This window comes from Puntigrus tetrazona, chromosome 3 (assembly GCF_018831695.1).
Source record: "Puntigrus tetrazona isolate hp1 chromosome 3, ASM1883169v1, whole genome shotgun sequence".
NCBI lineage: Eukaryota > Metazoa > Chordata > Actinopteri > Cypriniformes > Cyprinidae > Puntigrus > Puntigrus tetrazona.
In genome coordinates, this window is record NC_056701.1 from 20,917,867 (window position 1) to 20,943,562 (window position 25,696).

Sequence of the window (25,696 nt, forward strand, 5' to 3'; positions counted from 1 at the left end):
TTATTATTTGTATTTTTAAAGAGAGGAAAACTGACATTGGTAACACTAAATAAGGTGTCATTTGTTAACATTAGTTATTTATTTATTAATTAATTAATTAATAATTAACATGAATGAACATTGCACAATATCTTTATTACACTATTTGTTAATGTTAGTTTATAAAAATACCGTAATTTATTGTTCATGTACTTCACAGTTAATGTCACAATTAATGTTAACAAATCAATTTAAAAATGCATTAGTAAATGCTAAAATTAACATAAATTCTTCCTCATTCTTTGTTCATGTTAACTTATGTAGTGGATAAATGAATCTTATTGTAAAGTGCGACCTTGATATTATTTGGTTTTAGCTGTCAGATTCTTGCAATGATGGACACAGGAATGGGGGTGTGGCTTGAGTTTATTTGTAAACAAATCTCGTATATGTATAATTTCAATTCATACATGATGAATAATTATGGTGTCTCAGTGGCTGAGTTGTTTGCTTTTTGTAATTAGTCATTTTCACTATTTTGAAGTAGTCAGACAAGTCTAAAAGCTTGTTAGGAATATCATACTGTAAATGGGCGTTATGCCGCTCACAGCATGATCAGCCAATCAGAGTGATGCCATTTTTTTGCACCATGTTTTAGGATGACAGTACAATAGATCTGAACTGAGATGGCCAGAAATGTGGCTTCATCAGCACAAATAAGAGCAAACCACATGTACAGCTAAAAATACCACTGCTGCACTGATTTTCATTATTGTACCATCTGTGTAAACCACTTTATTTTGCATGGCAAAGCAAAAGACACACTATTTAGTCAGACTCTGTGTAATCAGTTGCAGTGACTGGATGAATGTGTATGTGTGTGTGTGTGTGTGTGTGTGTGTGTGTGTGTGTGTGTGTGTGTGTGTGTGTGTGAGAGAGAGAGAGAGAAAGCTCAACACAAGTTCTAGAGATGTGAAAGTTATAACGACACAGAAGAAGAGAAAGGACATAGGAAAGTAATGATGAGATTTTGATGGGTTCATCACTTATCAAATTCCTCCTCTCTTCCATCTTTCTGTTTTTTAGATAAGGTATAAGGGGGCCTAGAAAATGACAGCATGATAAACAGTTAGGATGAAAGAGATGGTAACGTATGTGCTTTTAAGATACTCTCCCACTCTCCTACAGCTTGGCTGGACTCCGAAACACACTCAGAAACACACACACACACAGTTTATGAAAGAAGGAATATTCATCAAGTGTAACCAATCACAGGTGATGTTCTCTCATGTGGTAGATATAAATGCTTGCATGCACATTTTTCTTTCTCGGCAACTAAAAGCAAAACCCCTATTGCTCACATAGTTTATGTGACCCTGGACCACAAAACCTTTAGTACAACAGGTATATTTTGTAGCAATAGCCAAACATACATTGAAAATTATTGGGTTTTTCATTTATTTTAAAAATCATTAGGATCATGTTCCATGAAGATATTTTATACTTTTCCTAATTAATTAAACTTTTGATTAGTAATATGCATTTCTAAGAACTTCATTTGGCCAGCTCTAAAGGTGATTATAATGTCATATCCTAACAAACCATACGTCAATGGAATTCATTTATTATTATTTTTAATAAATCTCAATTTCAAAAAATGTACCCTTATGACTGGTTTTGTGGTCCAGGGTCACATATGCTCAGATATATTCGAGCTAAAGAGTGGTTTTGCATATTTAAATATGATCTTTCACATTGTGCTGCATGCCGATTAGTTTTGTTGGCCGAAAGACAGATGTTAAATTAGCCATCATATGTCAATGCAATGAAAGACTCAATTTAGTGTTAGAAATGTACATTGATGTAGCTGACTGCCGATAGGAAAGAACACCATGCTTGATCCTCTAAAACAGTTGAATAGTGCATTGGAGCATGAATGTCTATGAGAAACCAAAAGCTTTTTTTTCCACTGTCTGTGAATACACTCACTCATCACTTTGGCACTGAGCCACAACACAGGATGGGACATGACCGCCATATTTCGCTGCTGGTGACCCATTCCTGTTGCAGGTTTGTGATAACTGGCAAAAACGAAAGGCATCAAGGAGTCGGCATGCTTTAGATCCGTCTGTCATATGGATGGAATCAAAGAGGCATAGCTTTCCGGGTGGGAAAGCTCCACATCTGTAGTGTGGATTATTTGTAACAGGCAGCAGAGAGAAAACGTTGGAAGCATTTTTGTCTGGAGAGTACTCCTCTTGAGCTTTTTGTGCTGGGAGTGTTAAACATTAGGAGTTTCTGTTATACATACGGCAATAACAGTCTTAACGTTGCTTATAGACAGTGTCAGCTGATTGTTTAATATAACCTGCTCTTTCCCCGGCCCAAATATAGCAGCACTATTGCGAACACTCAGCAGATTCATTATGCTCAACCTGCGGGACCCACAAACTGCATTTTATGAACTGATGATGAACAAGAACGCACAATCAGATGACGCCACCAGTTCTGTTGCAACCAAAAAGTGTGCGTGAGCTGCACGCATTCAAGATAACACTGGCAATGCTCCCATATTCACAACTTTAAAAAAAAAACAATTGGTTCGTGCGTGATCCATATCTGTCACGAGAACAGAAAGGGTCTGCATGCAAGCATTTACAAAATCAATATGTGCATAGCAGCAATGAGAAACGTCTTCTTGTATTTGCAGGACAGTACATCAAGTAACTGCCAATCTGCTAACACTCCCTCAAGTTTTCTAAAGAGTTCCCTTCCATAAAGCCAATTAAAATCTTCTGTTTTATTGCCTCTGCTGTCAATTAACTCGATGACAATGGACCGTGATGATATTAAAGAAATGCATGAACACTATGATTGCAGATCAAATAGCGGACCAAAGAATCCTGCTTTCTTTCAAACTAGATTGAACACATATGTGAGCAAAATAGGTCGTGGATTTTGCTTCTTTTTTTTGCTGACTCACATTAAGGAGGTCAGTTGATACTGGAGCCGTGTTAAATGGCTGACTCATATATTCATGCTAATATAGCATATAGTAGTGTAGCCGTTTATCTATATTTACCGACAGAGATCAAATGTAACGGCCGTGTACTATTTTCAGTTTAGGCATGCGGTGCATGTAATCTGCCGTAATGAGAGTAATAGGTCTCCATCTGGACATACTTGTCCTTTCTCAGGGGAGAGAGGGCTTTGAAGAGACAAGACAGCAATAGTAATAGCTAAGCCATTAAATACAAAGCAGGATAATACTATAAAACACATACTGTCTATTCTGATTGCACTAAGACGTCAGTGGTAATACCGAGCCATTTAGCCTGTGTGTTATTGTTAAAACAGAATAGATAAAAGAGTCAGATGAGATCAAGGCGATTCAAATCAATAAAAAAACTCTTCAAATACAAACTGTGCATTATGAGTGTTACATTGTTCATTTATGTCTCTAACGCTAAGGAACATCAATAGATCCTGACAGATTTAATTTTATCCTGACTAGATTCATTATCCGGACTGAATTAATTGCACTGGCAGAAAAAAAGAGGCTGGTCTTGCTGTCTTTCCTGACTGCTTGCTTGTTATCCATCGATCAGTAAGCTCTCTCTGCGATGTCTTAATTTCAGAGAGTGAGTTCATTCAAGTGTGTGTGTGTTGGATGGGGAAAGGGGCAGCGGTGGTGGTCTTCGACAATGTAGGATGTGGATTTATTGATAAATTAACAGATCGATAAAGAACTGCTTCCGACTAGCTACGTGATCCCAGTGATACCAGATCTATTGTAACTTACACTTCAGGTTTCAAAACACCTACTTTCCAGATTGCAAAAGCGTTGATGACGCTAGACCGGAACGCAAATGGTTTAGCTAAAGGTGGTCGCATGCATTTATAAATTGAATCACTTCACTGGTCGTAAATGATTCGTTGAGTAACCACCAAAAGTAATTGTACTAACTTGCAACTCTACGCAGTTAGACTTATTTTGCATTCGTTTTGAGTTCAGTAGTATTTCTAGGAAAACTAACATTTCACTGTTCATCGCCGTTTCATTGTTTGCATAAATTATGATGTTATCGGTTCAGTGAACTGAATCTGTTCAGATGTTTATAAAGGAGGTCGGTCTTTGTTTTTGTGCCAGATGAACGTTGCACTGACGGATAAAAAGCAGTTTTCCTGTCACTGATAAAGAGATATTTGGAATCCTCTTAAGCGAGTGCAAAATAGATGGTCAGCCGTCCGGTGTCATTTGATCTTAAGATGTGAGCTGATGCCAGTCAGCAGTCTCTGTAGATCTGACTATTGGAAGACCACTTTAAGAAAGGTCTTGCTCGGCTTTAATGGATTAGTAAGCTGATGTTACAAGTCTAGGTTACCTTTAAAGCTTATATCAGCACAAAGGATCATCGCTCCTCACTCTCAGCATTTTCTGTCATATGGGGAATCACAGACTTACATTATTTATGCACATATATATTTTCATAGACCAGAATGACATAGGTCTCAAAGAAAGTAAGCGGGACAGAAACAGCTCCTGATATGGGATTAAAACAGCTATTATTATACAATATGCACACACTGAACATGTATTTTTCCAGACAGTGGAAAAATCTCAGAATCGATTAACTTAAGATGCAAAGTTGCATAATTTATTAAGACTTTTTTGAGTATCATTTAATACATTATGGTAATAAGGCATATAGCTATGATATAGGATATTGAATGTTTACTTTAAAAAAAAATCATTCAGTATTTCAGAGCATAAAGGCGTGAAGGTGGGCGTTTTCAGAATTATCCTGAAAGCGTTTTTACTTGCTAAAAAAGTATAAAATGGTATATAAAATTATAATTCATAATTACGAGGGCTCAGAATTTAGCTGTGTCAAATATCACACAACAGGCTCCACAGAGTGAAAAGGAAAAAGATAATTAAGAAAATGATATTTGCAACCTGCTTCTATAAAAACCCTGGCGCTCACGAATCTCAGAACCACATTTGCAACACATGTATTCCTGCGCGTGTTTCATAAACACCGAACAGGTGGAAATAACATCGGAAGAATGGAGGTGAAAAGGGAAAAAAACCCGTAAAAACCTCTCATCCCTGGCACTTAACCGTCTATGGCCTCATCACGCCTCATATGTCAGATGGGTGACTCACTGGCTGCAGTCGCCCTCCTGTGGCGTCTGCTTGATTACACCAGTCCCGTGACGTCACACCCAGTACACTCATTCACTCAAACCATCCCATCTATTCATTTTTTTACATCCCAGTTTCAAAGGGCTCTTTTTTTGCAGATGCACTTGATTTTCTCTTTCAAACAATGCATTTTGTTTAATTTAAGTGCAGGGCGGAACGGAGTCGGTGTGCAGAGATGTATTGCAGTTCACGCTCATTCGAATAAGAGATTTAACAATGTAAGCGCGCGTAGATGCACCCGTGCATATCCCCTATAAGCGACGCGAAGCAACACGCGTGGATAATGAGTCTAAATGAGACCAGCTCGTTCAGTCTTCTGCATATGTGTTTCCGTTTTAGAGATAAAGTGAGAGAGAGAGAGAGAGAGAGAGATACTAGAAAGAGAGAGAGAGAGCAAGAGAGAGAGAGAGAGAGAGAGGTGCTGATGGGGGGAGTTGGCAAGCACTCGTGCCCCCCTCATCTCTGCGTGCACGACTCTCTCCTCCGCAGTGCACTGCTGGACAGCGCTGAGCGCGGAGTACAGGACAGCACCGGACAGTTAGCGCGTCCCTACAGTCCTAAAGTCCCAAACACGAGAGCAGCAGCAGCAGCCACATGGAGCTAATATGAACTGTCGGAGGGCTGGTCTTCACTTCACGACTCACACTCACAGATTCACAGTTTGAGAGGGAAGGGACGTTTCAGACATGGACACCTTGGTGTGGATCTTGATTTGCGGAGCGGTAAGTGTTCTACGCGTCAGTTTAGTCTGGGCGACCGCGCAGGTTAACTGAGATCAGGTGAAGCGCTCCGGCTCGGTGATGCTCCGGTGATGCGGGTCTGAGGAGCGCCTGCGGGATCGGCGGAACTTGAGCTCGGTCTGTGGAAGTGATGACTAATCTCAGCTGCCCGCTTTCTGGGGAACAGGTGTCCGCATCCTGTACTCTTTCGGTCTTTTAAGATTAATCTACACGTTCGGTTTGCGCATTAGGTTCCAGGAAATAGCAACGTTACTGAGCAGCTCCCAACTGAGCCAAACTTTCATGTCAAGTTGCTTCAGTTAAACGCGAGCTGGTCGAATTATTACCGGCTCAACTCGTTTAATGTTTGCCATTTTTAGTAGCTTATATATAGCTTATATATATATAGGAGTTTTACTTGACTGTGTGTGTGTTTAGTGTGTTCGTGTTTTAATGACTTTCAGAGTAATAATGTTAATAATATTAATAATACGTTCGGCGATCAGTTTAAATGCATCTTCCACAACCCGAAATTTAGTAAAACGCCCCAAAGAGTTTTGGAAACACTACTTTAAAAAAAAAAAAAAAAAAAAAATAAATAATCTATAATTACAACAACAGCCAATGACTTCTGTTTTGTAAATGTTCGGTATGATAACGATCGGAAATTGCTTCTGTTGCCATGGTTACGCCCTCGGGCGAGCGATTTCTGCTCGCTAGCGTCAGGTGAAAATACAGGCCCTCAGTAAGTTCTGCGAATACTTAAATGCTCACAGTTGAACCGTAGGCTATATGTAATTAAAAGTAGTCTACCAATTGTAATTTTATAAGATCCTTCACAGCAAGCGAAACGCCCATAATTCGTACCTTGCGTGAGGTAGCTATTTAGATCAGACAGGATTGTGTGCAGAATGTGTGTCTTAAAAATAAAGGTGCTTCCCAATGCCACAGAAGAACCCTTTTCTTTTGTCTAAATGGTTCCGCGAAGAACCTTTAGCATCTGAAGAACCTTTCTGCTTCACTAAAGCTTCTTTGTGGTAAGACATTCGTCAGATTATAAAAAGGTAAGAAAGGGATGGTTCTTTAAAGAATCTTTGGCTGAATGGTACTTTGTGGAACCAAAAATGGTTCTTCTGTGGCATTACTGTGGAGAACCTTTTAGGCACCTTTATTTTAATTCAACTATAGTTTCCACTGACTAATTATTGTTAAAAAGGTATAACTCGGCCTAAGAGGTTTTTTTAGAATCATTTTTGACACCGACAGTGGTGGCAAACACAACTGTATACTGGGGTATTTTTGGTGTGAACTTATCATGGCACATTTTTGTAAGGGATATGTCTGATGCCCAGGGTGAAAAACTCAAAGTGCGTAAGCATGTGACCCCGAGGGTCCCCTACAGAGCGCCCTGCATGACCCTCACCACCTCCAGTCTCGCGTAACACCGACCAAATCAATTTAAGCATGCACACGCTCTTGACTAAACACAATTACACCGTGACCTCTTTCGGTGATCTGATTTGCAAAATGGCAAACGGAGCCGGCAATTGAGTTTGATCCAGGTGCACAGAGTTGGTGAAGAATCCGCCGACACATGAGCCAGCAGCGCTCCGTCTGGAGAGGGCTCTGCGCTCCTGGTGCACTTTACAAGAGACCTGGCAGGGACAGAAGCGGCCTAATTGGTGGTGAAAGAAGTGATAGCATCTTTAAGCCTTGATGTTTCAGGGCATTAAAGCTCAGCAGCGTTCCTGGCCGGTGCGTAGCAGCGCTGTGTAGACAGGTGCAAATCAGTGTAATAATGAAGCCTGCGTACAGTATGTAACTGAGGATATACCAAAGACTTCGTTATTTGAGTTTACAAACATTCCTGGATTAGACCGGAGGGAGATTTTGGCAGATTTAATTTAGTTCCCAAACCACAGACACTCGTACACACGTAGTCTTTGCTCAGATGTCTTAAGCATTGGGCATGCTCCATACTGGGGAGTCCATTAAAGCCTGCCAAGTTAACTCATCGGCACGCTTACTCAAGCGAATGCAAATTGAGAGAAAAAAAGGAAAGAAAGGAAGACAGCCAGGGTTTGACGAAGAGAGAGAGAGAGAGAGAGAGAGTAAATGAGGGGGTGAGTTGGCTGCTGTACTGGTGCATCTGTTTCTGAATGAGAACGAGAGGATGTGGATGAAGGGGGGGTGCAGAAGGGCAGAAAGAGGAGTCTTAAAGGGCAAAGAGAGTGTATGAGAGAGAGAGTGGATAGGAAGATAGATAAGATTAGATACGAGTGGTGAAAATGTGCATGGGAAAGGAGAGGTCTTCCCTTTTTATTTTGACTGTGGGGAGTCTAAATGGTGACGAAATGTCTGAATTGAATGTAATTGTTACAACGTGCTATGGTTTCTATTAAAAAATGTGTGTGTGTGAGGTAGAGCGAGGGAGCGAGAGAGAGAGAGAGAGAGTGAGAGAGAGAGAGAGTATGCTAATTCATTAATGAATGCAAGGCGAAAAAAAGTGCTGTGAGTTTAATTACCCTGTATACGTGTGTGTGTGTGTGTGTGTGTGTGTGTTTGTGCTTGTTTTAAAATGCTCTGGAATCCACAGGTTACTGAATGAATCTGTGCTTCTACTTCTTTTTTTTTAAGCTATATTAAAGAGATATTGCTTCTACAAGGCACAAAAGCAGGGCTCTAGAAGTAAAAATGCCATTCATATACACCACATGAAATAGAAATAGATTTTAATTATATTGCATAAAACTTTCAAAATAAACGTAGCCGGAGTTCTGAGATTAAGACATGGTTTATGTTGGTGCTGACAGCCAATATATATTGCTTAAGAACGTAATTTGTGTAATTTAGATTTTTATTAACACCATATGATTGGAAGAGTACTTCATAAACACAAAATGACTTTTTTTGTTCAAATCAAAGTTTGAAATGTGATTTCTGATCTGATTATTCGGGTTCATCTCTTATGACATTTTATTGAAGAGCTTGAAGAGTTCCTATGAGAAAATGAATGGGAAAAATACTGTGTGGGTGGTATCAGCACTGAGCCTGATCACATGACCAGATCGAACCTATCGAGGAGAAGAGCGGAGCGGCACAGTAGTAAATTAAAGTAAAGTGAAGCCTGCATCCTCACTAATGAGCCTCCAAGTCCTCTTAAAGACACCGCACACACACATCTGCCGTCTGAGACAAAATGAGCCTATAAACACCTCTTACAGTGCCTCCGTGTAAAGATGTTTATGACTCCTTGGGTTATTGACAATACTCAACAAACAGATCAGGACCTGTGAAAGAGGAAGCTCACAGTGGAAGGGTAGGGCTAATAGATGTCTTGGGTAAAGAGGGTCTGCGGACTCTGATCTATGAGACCTCGATGTGTAAAGTATGTGTAATCGTACCCACGACAATACTAGAGAAACAGCTGGACATGCAGCAGACATATGTATAACTCCAACTGCCTGTCTCATCTTGCTCAACACGCCCCAGCTTTTGGACACACCAGTGAAATGCAATCAGCTCAATATGCTGTGATGCAGCTGTTACCAAACTGCGGTCCTATATGCAGCAAATATAAAGGAGTTAATGGACAGTGAGGAGTAACTGGAAAAATACATTACACAAAAAAAAAAAGCACAAATGCAGCATTACACTTTATTTAAGAGTGTTCTTGTTACATATTATATGTGCTTACTATTATAATGACAATAAATTACACTTAATTATATGCAAGTAACCCTAAGCCTAACCCCGACCATATAGTAAGTGCATGTAGTTAATTAATATTTCCCAGTAATTAAATGTGTAATTACACTGTAACAGGGATTCTTTAAGTTTAACCCAAATATCTAAACTTATTTTAAAGTAAGTTACCTAAGGAAGTACTGGGCAATCTTAACTTAGTTAGTACCCTTAAACCCAGTTATAATAAGTAATTACTATAATAGGTAAAATGTATGTTCATGTAGAACAGGACTTTTTAAATAAAGGCGCTTGTTTAAAGCATAAACAAACCTTTTTAATTATTTATTTCAGTAAACAAGACTTAATATCGTAATTTTGCTTTGCATAATTTAAGATGCATTTACTTTCAAATGGGAGATTTAACCAAATCTACCACTAAAACCGTCTGCAGAACAACATTTAAATGCAGTTTGTAGGTGGCTCAGGCTGAATTAATTGCAGCAATTAGCAGAGAATAAGAAGGAAATAGCATTTGAGGAATATCAATATGATTATATTTCATTGCAAACACTTTAATTAACGTATTAACATCAAAATATCTCAGGGGTTTACGGGTAATTGGAGACTAGGAACCTGTGGAGCCCTAGAGAGATGGAATAATAATGTCATTTCTTTCTTTCTGCAGCTGGGGCTGGTGTTTGGCTCTAAGCTGGAGCGGGCCATAGACGAGGAGTGTGAGTCGGGCAATTACACTCATGACGGGGAGTGCTGTTTACAGTGTCCTCCAGGAGAGGGAGTGGTCAAGGAGTGCGGGGCAACCCAGACTGAATGCAGTCAGTGCTTAGACAGTGAGTGCAACCCACACGCTGACATGCATGTAGGCCGTGACTCAAACAGAGGTGTTCATGCACATGCATACTTCATGTACTCATAATCTTCATTTGCATTCACACCGTCACAAACACTTACTTTCAGACTAATCAGTTCATTAACATATAATTAGTCCCTCACGTACACACGTATACTTATTAACACATAATTTTGTTCTCTCGGTCCCTCACACAGTCACGCACGTGCACGTATGTACTAAGAAAAAAAAAAGCAGGCAGAAGGCTGAGAGCAACTGTGCAGTTACTCAGGAATGGTATATGAGCTGCTGTGTGTCAATGCGTGTTTGATGCATTCATTTAGGCCAGGTTTTTAGCTTCATAGTTTGTGAGGAAAACAAGAACGAGAGAGCAACAGATTGGACAGCAATTGATAGATGGACACAAGTTGAAAGACACACAATGTCACCGCAATCTTTAAATAGGAACATCTAGCCTCTTATGCTCATCAATGCTGCAGTTATTTGAGCAAAAATGTTGTAAAAACTGTACTACTGTGAAATCTTATATCTAATATAGAAAATAAACCTTTTAGTATATTTTAGAATGTAATTTATTTCTGTGAAGCAAAGCTGAATTATAAGCATTATCGCTTATTTCAGTCTTCAGTGTCACACAGTCCTTCAGAAATCATTCTAATATGCCGATCTGCTGATCAAGAAACATACATTTTTATCATTATTAATGCTGAAAACAGTTGTGCCGATAAATATGTTTGTGTTCTTTAAAGAATAGAACGTTTTAAATAAATATTGCATATTCTTCTCGTTCACCGACACATCTAGAGAGTGCACTGGCACATTTGGAAATGACAAGACACATTTTTCACCCATTTTACAGCAGGTCTCATTCTTTTGTTGCGAGCGTTTCCTAAAGGGGCTCTATCCTACTTTCTGCTCTCAGTAAGAGAAGCGCTCACAGTGAGAAGCACTTAGGACGGCAGGCCTGAAATAGAGGAGGTCTTATGTTTCAGGACAGGACACTTTACATCAATAACCCAACTGGGTGCTTTTTGTTTTTTTTTTCAGTCTGTGTGGGATATAAATAAAGATGGTGAATGTTATATTAGAAAAGCATCTGCATTCATTTTTAGTGTAACAAAACAAGCTTCCTGTTTACAAAAAACACCTTTGCGCTTATTTCCTGTCGCTTTGCAGCATTGGCAAAGACACACACACACACACACACACACACACACACACACACACACACACACACGCATGCATGCCTCTTTCACGCATCCTCGCCCCCTCATCCCCTACCAGACACAAGCATACATCAGTAACTACTGAAATATTTAGCTGTCCATTTTTCTCTGTTTCCCCTTGCCTCTCACACACACACACACACACACACACACACACAAACCTCTCACCATCACAGCCACTGTCTCAGTCTGGCCAACATCTTTGATTCTCACACAATGCTAGCTGGCAGATATCCCTTTCCATTGATTACTTTGATTCAGTAATGAATAATTTTTTAGCTTGGCTTAACAACCACAAAGTCATTGGTGTGATTCATGTAAGTGAACCCTGTCAACAACATTTAAACACATTTCAACACATAATCAACTTAATTAAATAAATGCTCACTTATGTACATAAAGCGATTTTTTTTCCAAAACAGATAACTTTTTTCTCTCCAAAAATCATGTTTTTTTATTACTCATTCAAATTACTCTCACTCAATTTTATTTGTTTTCCTTTGCCAAACTCTAAAAAAAAATTTATTGTAATAGACAATACCCACTCACATATGTACTAATTAATTACTGCATTTATTTGTAAGGTAGCATTTGTTTAATTTAAGCCAAAAAATTAAAACATTAACAAATAAATGATTTACATTAACGTAATTGACACAATTTAACCTGATTAAAAATCCTTGTCTAATATAGCAAGAATGACCACTGATAATTAATACAAACATATTTATGAAAAGTGGTTTAAATGGAAATCTGAAATTATAACATACAAACTCTTTAAATAGCAAAAATGGAAACAGAAAACATGACCTGGACATATTTTTGTGACATTTACCCATATATTTATACATCATAATTTAAATACATAATTTTGAAGAGAACTGTGAATGGAAGTCAGTTTATTGTAATAGTTACTGTGAGAGCTGTGCTGAACTGGAATCAGTGTGTCTTGTGCGACAGAGCTGACTAATGACTGATGAGGATTTGGGAAATAACAGCATTAAATAATGATGCTTAACCACAGGCAACATCAGATGCCCTAACCAAACCAGACTGAGACTAATACCACTCTTATTCATCTGAGAGAAAGAAAGAAAAAAACACAGAGAGAGAGAGGTTAATGCCACTGAACATTTAAGCAGGACTCAGGACTGGAGCCTTTGCTGTTTTTATTGGCCTACATGCAGCCGCTCTACTGTTCCACGCAGCTTTGATTTATTACTTTACCCGTATTGTAACAGAAACAGTCATACTAATAAGGAACAACTGAATTTTGAAAACAGAACAAGAGAGAGAGCAATACATTCCAGTTTGTTCCGATAAACCGATATGGTTGCGATTATAAATCAGAATACAGTGCATTACGCAATGGACGTTTTCCCTCTGCCCATTCAGTATTAAGTTACTTCACAGAACCTTTTAAAATGTGCCAGCAAAATATTGGCAAACATCCCCAGTTACAGTTCTCCTCCAGCAAATGACAGCCAAGCAGAAAAGCAGCTCTGAAAGAGTGTAAAAAGATCTCGTGCACCTGGCTGATTTATCTGTAGCTGTAAAAGGATGAAAGCACTGAGACTTGGGCCGACGACGTCACAGGAAGAGACGTTTTCCATCGGCCCGCTCCTGTGTGAAGAAGGTATTTATTGCGCGGGTAAACAGTCATCAGCAGAGCATGCGTGTGTGTGTGTGTGTGAGGGGTGCTCTGTTGTTTCTGTTAGTGTTGTGATATGTGTTTATAATCAGTGCAGGGACGGCTGCGTTCAGGTGCATCCCTGCGAAAACCCGGCTGGTGCTCCGTTCGCCTGTTCACAGCTGAATGCTCAGACTACACACGGATGTCACAACAGTCTTTACTTTACATAAAGATGAAATGTTTAAAATAAACTCAAACAAGTCAAACTATAGAAGTAATGAAAGTAAGATGGAGATCAGGCGGCGTGGAGGCCATGTGTTCTTCTCTCAAGGTCAGGGATATTATAGTAAACACAAAACAGACAACATTAAATGTGTGTGTGTGTGTGTGTTTGTGTATATACTTTCATTTCTCCCCTCAGCCCATTGAGTTTTAACAGTCCGATTAAAACATGCGGTGAGTTTTTAGGTGAGTAATTGACAATGAATAGGAAAAAGTCATGTGAGAGGAGGCAATGCGACATTATTTGATGTGACTGGTTATGCTCAGCCGTGATTGGTTCATGCAATAAATCCCGCCTCTAGTGATTGCGTGCATTCACAAATCAGTCTAAGTAAACAATATAAAGGTCTTAATGAAAAGACTAATTTAGAAAAGTAAGTAAATAACTTACAGACACACACACACACACACACACACACACATATATATATATATATATATAGAAAGAGAGAGAGAGAGAGAGAGAGAGAGAGAGAGAGAGAGAGAGAGAGAGAGAGATAATGACTTTGTGATAAAAATTACTTATGATAAAAGGTACTTAAAATTGCTCCATTTTTGTGACCATTATTTATAGATAGATACTGAGAAAAATACGGATATATTATTTAGTTGTATTGCATGGCCAGCCTTAGTTGGGTGACAAATGGACTGATCTTTAAATTCTCCGCTGCAGAACGAGGTCATATCCATCCATTAATAAATAATGAAGGAGAGCGAAAGAACAAACAGATGGGATAAAAGGGTTGTTGGCTGAATTGACACTTTCACAGATCACTGTGGCCTGCATCACATGACCCATATGTTTACCCATCATCCTCTTCTTCTCTCATCGAGCACTGGAGACCAGTCTGCTCTTTGCTTTTAGAAAGAACATCATTTACTGAGTCTCTATGTGTGTGTGTGTGTGTGTGTGTGTGTGTGTGTAAATGAGGGTGTTACAGAGTGATATAGAAAATGGTACACTGTAGGAGCATTTTGTACCCAACGTCAAAGCTAATCAATGAAGATTAATTTATCATCTTTTAGTCTGGGAACTGATTATATTTGAATTAAGCATAATTTAAAAACAGCATTATTGCTGCATCAGCAATCTCACGTTTGTCAGAACAACATGTTTGAGCAGTTGTTTTCGCATTTTCAGACGCCTCGATTAAGCTAACCAAGTCATTAGCTTTAACATCACCTGCACAACAAGAGCAAACATGACAAGAACGCTGAGTCTTTCAAGGAGTGCTTCTGTCCAAAGTATGGCAGCGAGGTGAACACCTCTCCCTCAGGCCAACCTTAGGCGTGAACACATCCTTCCAGCTGCAAAGCAGACATATTGGTCAAAAGCAGGTCGTTTATCAAGGAAAACCCTAAATGTGATGTTATTAATGACTTAATATTTGTCTATAGTTTCAGGTTGTATGTTCCTCTTGATAGCGGGATCCAGTGAGCATGCATTTTCAGCTAGGCCACATTTAGCTCATAAGTCCTCAGTTAGTCTTTAGAAATTTTACTATGATCTCAACAAATTTTCCCATAAACTAATGATCTGGGCTATGCTAGTAGTGTCAGTGTTATAGCTCTTACAGAATTACGCAGCAGAACAAAGAATAGTGGAATACAATTTAGTACTTAGTTTCTGGTTCAAAATTTACTAGCTATGTTTCTACACCATTTCTTGAATTAGTGAGTTAAATGTGAAGCGTCATGAGGGTTACTAAATGGCAGATTTTTTTTGGACAGGCATCTTCTATGGACAGGCATTTTCTGAGCAACGAAATATTCCTCTGGAAAACAGCTGTGGGCCTGTTTTTGTTTCATATTGGTGGTGTTTGATGGAAAGCTTTCCTGTGTTCCAGGAATACAAGAACATTTCCAGCAAAGATGTTTTTCTGCCTATCTCTGTTTGTTTGTTTATTTATTTATCACCATGAGAATGAAAGCCCAGGAACACACATGAGAGACACGAGAGCGAGAGATTAGAAGTCCACTTGTGCTTGCGTGAATACCTCAGCTTGATAATATCTTCCTCTTACTGCATGTCGGACCAGTCTAAAGAAGAAAAAAACTGTCATGCAGTATGTGGAGAAGTGTTAGATTAGTGTGCTGGTAATGACATTTCTCATGAATGTGCAGATGTGTATCTGCCGCTTGCTGTGAAGAACCGCTTTCCTTCTCAGATATTATCTTCCTCCTCAGACAAATATGGCTGGTTTATTTGGTGTTAACAGCTCTGCTTGTCGAATCCACCCCTAAGTGTTTATGCAGAAATAAAAAAGTTTCATTTTTGCTGTACCGAAGCGAAAATTATGCTTTCGCCTTTTCAACCTATGATGTCTTGTTCACATCCTGTTCACATTCCTATGCTTTCTGTTGCAAGATCTTGGCTGTAATATAAAGAGGAGCTGAAAGTCCAATAGAATAGTTCAGATGTATCTGTCAGATCCTTTTATGGTAATGATATATTATGTGCACAACATAAATTGGTCTGAACAGGTTTCAAATTTTACTGCTTTGTGCAACAGGGGAATGAATACTTGACCTTCTGTTTTCACACGATAGCCCAGAGGAACATGTTGGGCTCAGAAAGGTTGTGTTGTGTTAGTTGTGCTTCACGTAATTATCAACTTTGTCTCAGATGTTTCTTCCAGAATTCCTTTTATGTGGACTTGCAAAATTGAGCGAATTTTTTGCTGATGCACTATATTAGCAAATCTAAAGTAAAGACAAAGGTCTCTGTATTCTATTTTATTACTGTGTATAGGAGACTTTTTAAGATCCAACAAATACCGATTCAGCGGAAAAAAGCTCTGAATAACGCCATCAGATACAAACAGCAGTAAGACACTAATCAGACAGAATCTAACAAACGTTGTCTTTGTGTCGTCTTTGTCGACATTCGCTGGTGCAGTGTGAATTGGCCTTTAAATAGAAAGTTAGTTGTGTGGGGAGTTAGCAGACAGCATATACACAAGCGAGAGCTACCATGGCTCTGACCAAGCATTTAAAACAACTTGGCTTATACAGAATAAAACGCTTTATCTTTCCTACGAAAACAAACCAAAACCAAACAAACACATTCTTATTCTCCTCTCCTGTTATCAGAGTAACTTAAGATCTAGGGAAAGATATTTAAATCCCAAATTTGCAGGGATTACATTACAAAGCCTTAGAAGTCCACGTCATCTAAAAAGCCTGTCACACTTTATTTATTTTTTTTGTCCTACAGCAAACCCTGAATTCACTGGAAGCCTCAGCAAACATAAACCCTCTGAATAATTTAAAGCTTTCCGCACAATTTTTCACCCCAATGTTTTATTTTCATCTCAAACTCGCATATTGGAAACTCTTCTCGAGAAAAGCTCTCATTATATAATAAACCCCAAAAAGCAAATCAGGGCTAAATTTAGGTTGTACTAATGCTGCCCTGCAAATATTACAAAACAAAGTTTAAGTGATGGAAAAAGACAGGCGACAAAAAACGAAATTGGACATACTGTATGAAAAGTCCTATCGTGTTCATCACAATGAATATGAACCTTGACATAACGGTAAATGCCTTCCTCTCCATTAATATTTAGCTGATGCACATCTGAATCAGTCTGTCATTGGCTGTTATTCTCTATACATTTTATAATACCTGGAGAAAACTAACAATTAGCAGTGCCATTTACATCAGCTCTCAACTGCTGTAGAACTGGGGAATACTTTTGGAAATCAACTTTTTGAGAAAATCATCTAAGCCATAAATGACATGTGCTAATCATTCTGCTAAAAATGTTATTGTGACAACACTGATTGATTCAAGACACAAGCCTGCATACAGCCCCGAACCCCTCACTAGAGCCGTGACTGTCAGCAGCAAAACCTCAATGGAGGCTCGAACCTGGGGCTCAGTTTGAGCTCAGAGTTTACCCTCTCATTGACAAGGAGAACAACAAAAACAGAAGAAGAAAAGGTGGAAGAACTGATGCTGCTTATATAGATTAATGATGATTGACAGGACTGAATGAAGAGGCTACTCCCAAACCTACAAATGCCATAATATAAAACATAAGGCTGCATGCAAAAAATTATCCAGAAAAAAAAAAAATTTTTGAATAGTTTTCTATGGGCAGAGCCTGGTTTTGCTGAGTGCAACATTTTCCAGGATCAACATCTTTGTTGAAGATCTGAAGAACCATTTAATAGTTTTTGTAAAGCTTAGGCTTACATCAGTTGTTTTACACAAGTGTTGTTCATCGATCACTTCCTCTGATTTCAGGGATTACTCATGGTTAGGGTATAGGGATATGGTCAAGACTACATTTTAAGCTTTTCTAACGGAAGTCATTATAGATGGGTAAACTTCCAATGCACTGAATAAAAACTATAAGAAATAATTTTCATTCCCATTAATCCAAAAGCAAAATAAAAATTTACAACAGAATTTCCATGATTTCAAAAAGTAGAAAACTTACTGAGAGTTCTGTCATTTAATGCAGAGCTAATAAAACACAAAGTATATAGTGTCATAGATGTACATAACTGAAAAAAAGTTTGCTAGTGTCACACTGTGAATACCTGTGGAAAAACACCATCACCGCTTGTTTAAAAAAAGTCCATTAAGAGAGACATCTGCCAGCCGGGGCTAATGGGATGATGTTACATGTGTGGACAAACCTGTGGTCTGCACAGCTATTCTCAAATCTGAAGTCTGTTTCATGTCGGGTTTGTAAGCAACTAAACTATGTATACAATAAATGCCAAGCAGACTAGAAATCATTGCCATACTGAAATGGAAACACACAGATCTTTCCTTTCCTTGATTACTAACTTTTCCGCTTTGTCTTTTTTCACACATCTAAGACACACGCCTGTAGTGTCTTATTTTTACTATCACGACTGATTAATTCTAATTAAAGCACTAAGGACGTAATAATTTAACCCGAGGGGTCCTTATTAACCGCGAACAGGCAGGTTGTAATTATCCAGTCGTTCTGATGATTTTTCTCCGTCTCTTTGTCTCCAGGCGAGACGTACTCTGAGACGTTCAGTCACACAGAGAAGTGTCAGACGTGTAGAGAGTGCACGGGTCTCATGCGCATGCAGACCCCCTGCACCGACTCGAACGACGCTGTGTGTGTGTGCAACTACGGCTTCTTCATGGACGATCTGACGCACCAGTGCGAGCCGTGCACCGTGTGTCCACGAGGACATGGTGTGCTGATACGCTGCGAGCACACCCACGACACACTCTGCGAGGAGTGTCTGGACGACACCTACTCTGACCGGGAGAGCACGCTGGACCCCTGCCTGCCCTGCACCATCTGTGAGGAGGGGATAGAGATTCTCATGAGGAACTGCACGCCCTACGAAGATGCATGGTGTCACGGTGAGAGAATAATACCCTGTGCAAACACACAATCAAAATCAAAGAATAGCATAAATAAACTGAATAAAAATATACAAAATTACATTCAAAAGGAATGTTTTGCTACAGATATAAGAAGAATAAAATATTTGATTTTACATATTTTGCCCTACTTGGTCTAATGTCATAAATGGGTGCACCTTTTTAGAGACACGAAATATGTTCCAGTAAGTACATATCAACAAATTGCAAACGGTTGCATCAACAAATGTGTTTTATATGACTTTTGTATTTGTTAACACTATCAGGTAGGCTTAGGGTTGGGTTTTGTGTAGGGCATGTTTTCAACATGGTAGAGCATTAACTTAGCAACAACTATTAAGCTTTAATTGTTTGGCTATATACTACGATACTGAGTCTAATCTCTCTCACACTCTTTCTAACAGCTAGTTTCTCTCAGTCACAATGTTTGCTTTCCTTCGTGTGTTTAAGGATCAGTCTGGGTCATTTCCGTATGTGTCTGCTTGCGGCCTTGCAGTTTAAAGGTCAAAGTGTGGATATTCTGTGCAAAGCCCCTTCGTTACAGAGGTCACAACAATCCAAAGGGTCAAACCCAGTGACACATTCAAACACAAATGTACAAAAACACAAATGTATAAAAGCAGGCACGTGGATCACAATGATTTTGCAACAGGTAATACAAAAGCACAGTAAACTTCATCTGGCCTTATGTCTTTTATAAAAAGTCAGCATAAAAAAAAGAATAAAAAAATAAAAAATAAAGAATGTTGCAGTTCCATGTTGTGCCACTAGTTGCAGACTTTCTTTTTCAAATGATTGATAATATTACTTTATTATCAAAATAAAACTTTTAACTTTTTTCAGACCAGAAGAAGGGCCTTGGATTCTTCTTTTTTGGACCTAAAAGTTGTGTTAAACCCAAGCAAAGAGCACCTTTTGGTATTATTTCACGAGGTCATTATTTAGCTAGTAACGCTTCAAGATGTCCCCTAAAATACGTCCTTCATACTTTGCAAACTAATTAAATGTAGAATGTTTGTTTCTGTTAGTTTCTGTGGTTACCAAAGAGACGCTCTAGTTGTGGCCAGCAAGTGAAATGGTGGCCCTTTTTCTACCTCTTTAACACTCACGCTCAACTAAACACACAGAGAAAGCTCTGTTTTCATGGCTAGAGAGGGCATGTAATGTGGCGTGTCATTGCATTAGTGTGCTAGCGCTTGGGCGGCGGGAGCGTCTGATGTCTGAAGCCCGGGGCTATATGTGTGTGAGGGTCATTATGGCTGCTGCAGCTGACGGGGATTGGGTGGGCTGGATCTGTCAGTTTGGGGTTTAGTGTCAGCCCTGGCCCTTTGGTTCATGCGTGTGTCACACCCAGATTAACATCTGTCTCAGGTAATCTGATCACAGGTGGACAATGCTAACTACAGGTGTAAACGGGGGCCTGAACAGCTTTGTTATTGGATCACTCAAACCACATTTAAATGCAGCTGAAAAATGCAAAAAAAAAAGAAAAAAAAAAAAAAAGAAAAAGTGTGGTGGCAAAAAAGCAAATTTGCAAAAAATGGATGGTTTCTAAAGAGCAAACTTTGATCAGTCCAGAACAGCAACCTAAAACCCCCCAGAGCAATGCTTTGGTATCAGCGAAACACCCACTTTTATCAGATTTACTAACTGAACGTTTGTGAAAACAGCGTTTCAGGTGTGTGCCTTGAAGTGCTCTGCTGTAGTGTAGCATAATGTGTGCAGCAGAGATAACTCTGCAGATGGAACCTGTAAATCATAAAGCATCTGCAAGTGCTGTCAGTTACACACACACACACATGTTCAGCTTCACTGGAAGCAGTTCCTGCTCTCAAGTGACTCTCATCAGCCTCTTTCCTGTGAGGAGAGGAGAAGAGAGATGAGACACAAATGACACAAGTAAGGGAAAAATGGGCAAAGAGCAGAAATGTGACAGCTAGTGTTCCTGTTAACTTATCAGATCAGTGTGTTTTACTGTATTTAGCGTAACTGTATTTTCAATTAAATCATGTCACATTATTTGACATAATCATTTTTCTCTATGCAATTTTATCTATGTCTATGTCTATTTTACATACAGTACATCTGGACCTAAAAAGAGGTCGGTAGGATTTTGTTTTTGAAAGAAATTATAAAATGTGCTCAGCAAGGATCTATTAAATTTATCAAAAGTGACAAGACCATTGTGATGGTAAATTGTAACCTTTAATAACTGTTCTTTGACATCCTGAAAAAGTATCACACTTTCCCACAAACATATTAAACAGCACCTCTGTTTTCAATACTGATAATACTAAAAACGTTTTATGAGAAAAAAAAAAAGCTTTGCCATGAAAGTAAAAAAATGTGAATGATTGTGTGTACACAGTAGTTGTCAGTGGTTGATAGGATCATTTAGAAAGTGTAAGTAAATGATTAATAAACTATTTAAATGTACATTTATAAATCTCATTATTTAGACACATGATAATAGTTGCTCAGTGTGTTAATAAATGCTTTATTAACATAAATTCCTGCTGTAGTTCATGCTTAAGTCTGGTAGTTATGAAACATGTAGTAGTTGACAGCCATCTAATTGTGTGAGCTCATCTAAAGTGAGGACTATTTATATCTTGTAACACATTTACTAAGGAGATAAAGGTTCATTTGTCTTCAAAACACAGAGAGATACAGAACGCAGACATATTCTGAAAGACTATAAAAAACTGATAATTAAACGTCTGAAAAAGAAACCAAATAAAACTGTTGTACAGTTCCAATTTTTATTTACTTATTTTTTTTAAATAAATATTTCTGTAAATATTCATCTGTATCCTCTGTGTTGTGTTTTTTCTGTTAGGAAGATAACTAAGCCTTTAAATCTCCTTTGTAATAGATATGACTATAAATCAAGAACAGTGCATTTATATCTGTATTTATAGAACTGCTTATTTATAAACTAATGACTATTATTGTTGAGACAATGCTTTATAAAGGATGAAATGACTATTTACTAATGCTTATCTATTGATTCATAACGTGCAGTTAATATAAAGTTTAACACAATTATACAACTAAGTTTGCACACTATTTCTAGTTAACTTGTATAGTGTAGAAAACTAAGCTGCTTTTTCTTTTGACTGTAATTCAACTACTTTATTATTAGCTTGTATCGGAAACTACAGTTTCAACACTGTCCTGAAGATAATATGATCATCCTTGTGTGTACTGTTACAGCACAGAGCGGCCTTGTTCTGCGCTCTCACACACACACACACACACACACACACACACACACACACACACACACACACACACACACACACACACTCACAGTCATAGAGGTCCTGTGTTTTTCTGTACAGATGACCACCCTCTGCGAGCGCCACATTATCATCCTTAAAATGCCCTTATACGTGACCTTTCCTGCCTCTCTCTCCCCATCTCGCTCTCTGTCTGTGTACCTCTGACCCTTTCATGTCCGTCTCTCTGGTGGGTCAGTCATTTCTGTGCCCTTTGATGAGGTTGGCGCATTAAAAACAAGCTCTTTCATGAGAATGACCACAGTAGGGCACACATGCCTGTCAAGGGCACACATGCCTGAATGACCAGTCTCTCTCCACGCTGGTGGTCCATGATTCATTTCCTGCAGCTCATACGGACTGAAGTGGCATGTGTCTGTCTGTGTGTGTGACAGAAAGAGAGAGATGTGCTGAGCTCTTTCCTTTGTTGGATCGATAAGGCCGCTGGAGTTTCTTACTCTCGGGTTTCAATCTGTGACCTCTATCGCAGCTACTGCATCACACACACACACACACACACACACACACACACACACACACACACACACACACACACACACACACACACACACCCACACACATACAGATACATATCAGAGTGTGTGAGAGTGGAGGAAAGCAATTTCTCCTGTCTTCCCAAAGAATTGCGTAGCTGTTTTGGTCTAACTCCACTCCGGGTTTCATTTCCCACTCCAAGCATTATTGTTTGTTCACATCGTCACTCACTGCTCAGAGAGATGGATGCAGTGGCAAAGAAAACTGTTCATATTTAATATGACTCATTATGCATTATGTTTTATTTTAGTATCCTGCATGCACGATTACATGCTTTTGATAAAAGGTTTAGGTAACTCCATATACTTTACTTTTTTCATTGCATTAGTTTTATTTTTTAAATATTCAGAAATTCAAGAAAAGGTAGTTACAAATGTTGAATATTTAGAGAATATTGACATTGGAGGAAAGATATAGAAGAATAAGTTCAGAAGTGGTCACACAAGTATTTTTCTCACATCTTTGTTTATGTACATAATAACTTAATGACATAATAATGACATAATGAGTGTGTTCAGCTATTTTTCAATAATATATTTGACTGGAATGAGAAAAGTCTATGCTTCATATAGATAGATTCCTCTTTCTGTTTGTGCTGTTGTACAGCAAAACTAACAAAGCCCTTAACTTTATTTTTTGAAGCAAATCAGATAAGAAATATAGCCACACATATACACTTGTATCAAACTTATATCAGAAGTGCAAAAACTTTGCATTAAACAACAACAAAACTCTTTTTGACGTTTTGAGCCATATTGAGTGGACTCTGACTTAAATTGCTGAAAAAACAGAAACCTCAGATGCTCTCCAGTATAAAGTATAAACACATATGCAATAAAGGTGCTCCACACATGATAAACAGACAAAAAAATGTACTAGATGCTGTATTAAGACTACATAGAGAAAAAAACCCTCTCCTTTTCTATGCAGAATGTTCTATTTTTTTCCTAAAAAGTTTTACGTCAACATGGAATCAGACCTTTTTTTATAACCATTAGAATGACCAGAATACATACTTAGCGTTGTTCTCATTAAATAAAACAAAAACTAGGAAAACATTTTTGTTAAGTAAAATAAAAATAAAAACTAAAACTGACTAAAATAAAATACAAATAACAATTTTAAACTAACAAAACCTAAACTAAAATGAAAAGACAAATTTTAAATAAAAATGTTAAATGATAACAAAAACAACAAATAACCTATATATATATATATATATGTGTGTGTGTGTGTGTGTGTGTGTGTGTGTGTGTATGTGTGTATATATATATATGTGTGTGTGTGTGTGTGTGTATATATATATATATATATATATATATATATATATATATATATATATATATATATATATATATATATACACATATATGTATATAAATAACAAATCCGTGTTTAGGACAGATTAATAATAAGTGTGTGTGTGCGTGTGTTAATGCCTCCAGCTAGTGTAATTACTGCAGCTAATCAGAGCACTTAACAGCAAAGCTTCTGTTCATTTAGCCATCCATCCGTTCACACACAAACACACACCCATCGGGCTCTTATCGTTCCCCCTCCTGTCTATCACACACTCCCACACACACACACACAAGCAGAGAATAAGGATTGCTGTGTGTGTGACAGTCTTTCGAGAGTGTTTTCTGTTAGATAAAGAGAGCCATTATAACAAACTTGAAAAGGGTTGCCAGATAAGCATTAAAATCCCTTCCAAAAAACAGCACTGTGAGAAGAGGAGAATAAAGACTCCTCATTAAATAAGGCGCCCAGCTGAGGGTTAACAAGCACTTCACACTTGGCACCTCGTCACGAAAACGCCCACTTAAGAAAGAAAATGTTTAAAATAAAAAGAGAAGAATTTGAAATTGTTAACCTTTGGCTTGGGTGAGTTTTACAGCCTCCATCCAAAAAAGCAAAGCCTCGTTTTCACTCAGGTTTCGAACTCAGTCAGGCTCAAAACACATCCACATATTGCAATTTCACGTACTCTGTTTTCAATCAAAGAGACAGGGAAAGAAAAAGAGAAAGCACTTTCAGAAATCATTTAACTTTTAGTACATACTCGTTCGGAAAACAAATGAATGTTTCCTTCAAGAAAGGAGGAGGAGACAGGAGACAGGGAGAGGTCTGATAGCTACTGAGGGAGAGACAGCAAGAGAAAGAGACGGATAAAGAAAAGAAAGAGGGCTTTAGATGCCCACAAGTTTGAAAGGTGTGCCAAAGATAAGACTGCTTGTGCATGTCTGCTAACCAAAAATCTAGAAAACAATGGTCTTGAATTAATTGTTAAACAGCTCACAACACAAAGTCACTTTCATTATGACTTTAATATTCAAACGTGACTCGTATTTTACAGACACTTCATGTACTACAAAACAATAAGATAGTAGTTGTGGAACAGAGTAACTTTTTACCAGCTGGTTCAAAAAAAGGTTGATAACTCTAATGATAACAATAGCTATTAATCAGGTCCACTTCTAATGTTATCAAGAGTTTCACATCACAGTGTCGTTTAGAAGCCCACTACTATGATTGGCAAATAGTTGTGTGTTTTTGACATCCTAAATTCTGATGTGATTAAAAATCACAGGTTAAAAAAATGAAGAAATACTACAAATAGCGCATATCTAATGCTCTGTAATAACAGACAAAGCAAACGTTAGCGTGCTCACACCTGTGTTGAGACATTACTGTCACAGCATCATCTTTTAATATTAACCTTTCTGAAAATCCTGTGTTGAATTATGCCTTGTTTTGTGCCAAAATTAACTGAACTAAGAACCAAGGTTTAACGGACGTGGTCTGGAACTTCATTAAAAATTAAGTTGATCAAATAGGGTGTATTGTTTGGTTTTCGTACAGATCTTTATTTTG

The 25,696-nt window shown here is 38.3% G+C and overlaps 1 protein-coding gene across 1 annotated transcript in view; it reads left to right on the forward strand.

Annotated features, from left to right (window-relative positions):
• Positions 1–5,630: 5,630 nt before the first annotated feature.
• LOC122337427 (tumor necrosis factor receptor superfamily member 16-like) overlaps positions 5,631–25,696 on the forward strand; it is a 32,488-nt gene continuing 12,422 nt past the window's right edge. Inside the window, exons 1-3 of the mRNA XM_043233778.1 lie at positions 5,631–5,910; positions 10,280–10,442; positions 18,603–18,965. Of these exons, the coding sequence (XP_043089713.1) occupies positions 5,875–5,910; positions 10,280–10,442; positions 18,603–18,965 (562 nt within the window). The 5' untranslated portion in view covers positions 5,631–5,874. The remainder of the gene's footprint in view (positions 5,911–10,279; positions 10,443–18,602; positions 18,966–25,696) is intronic.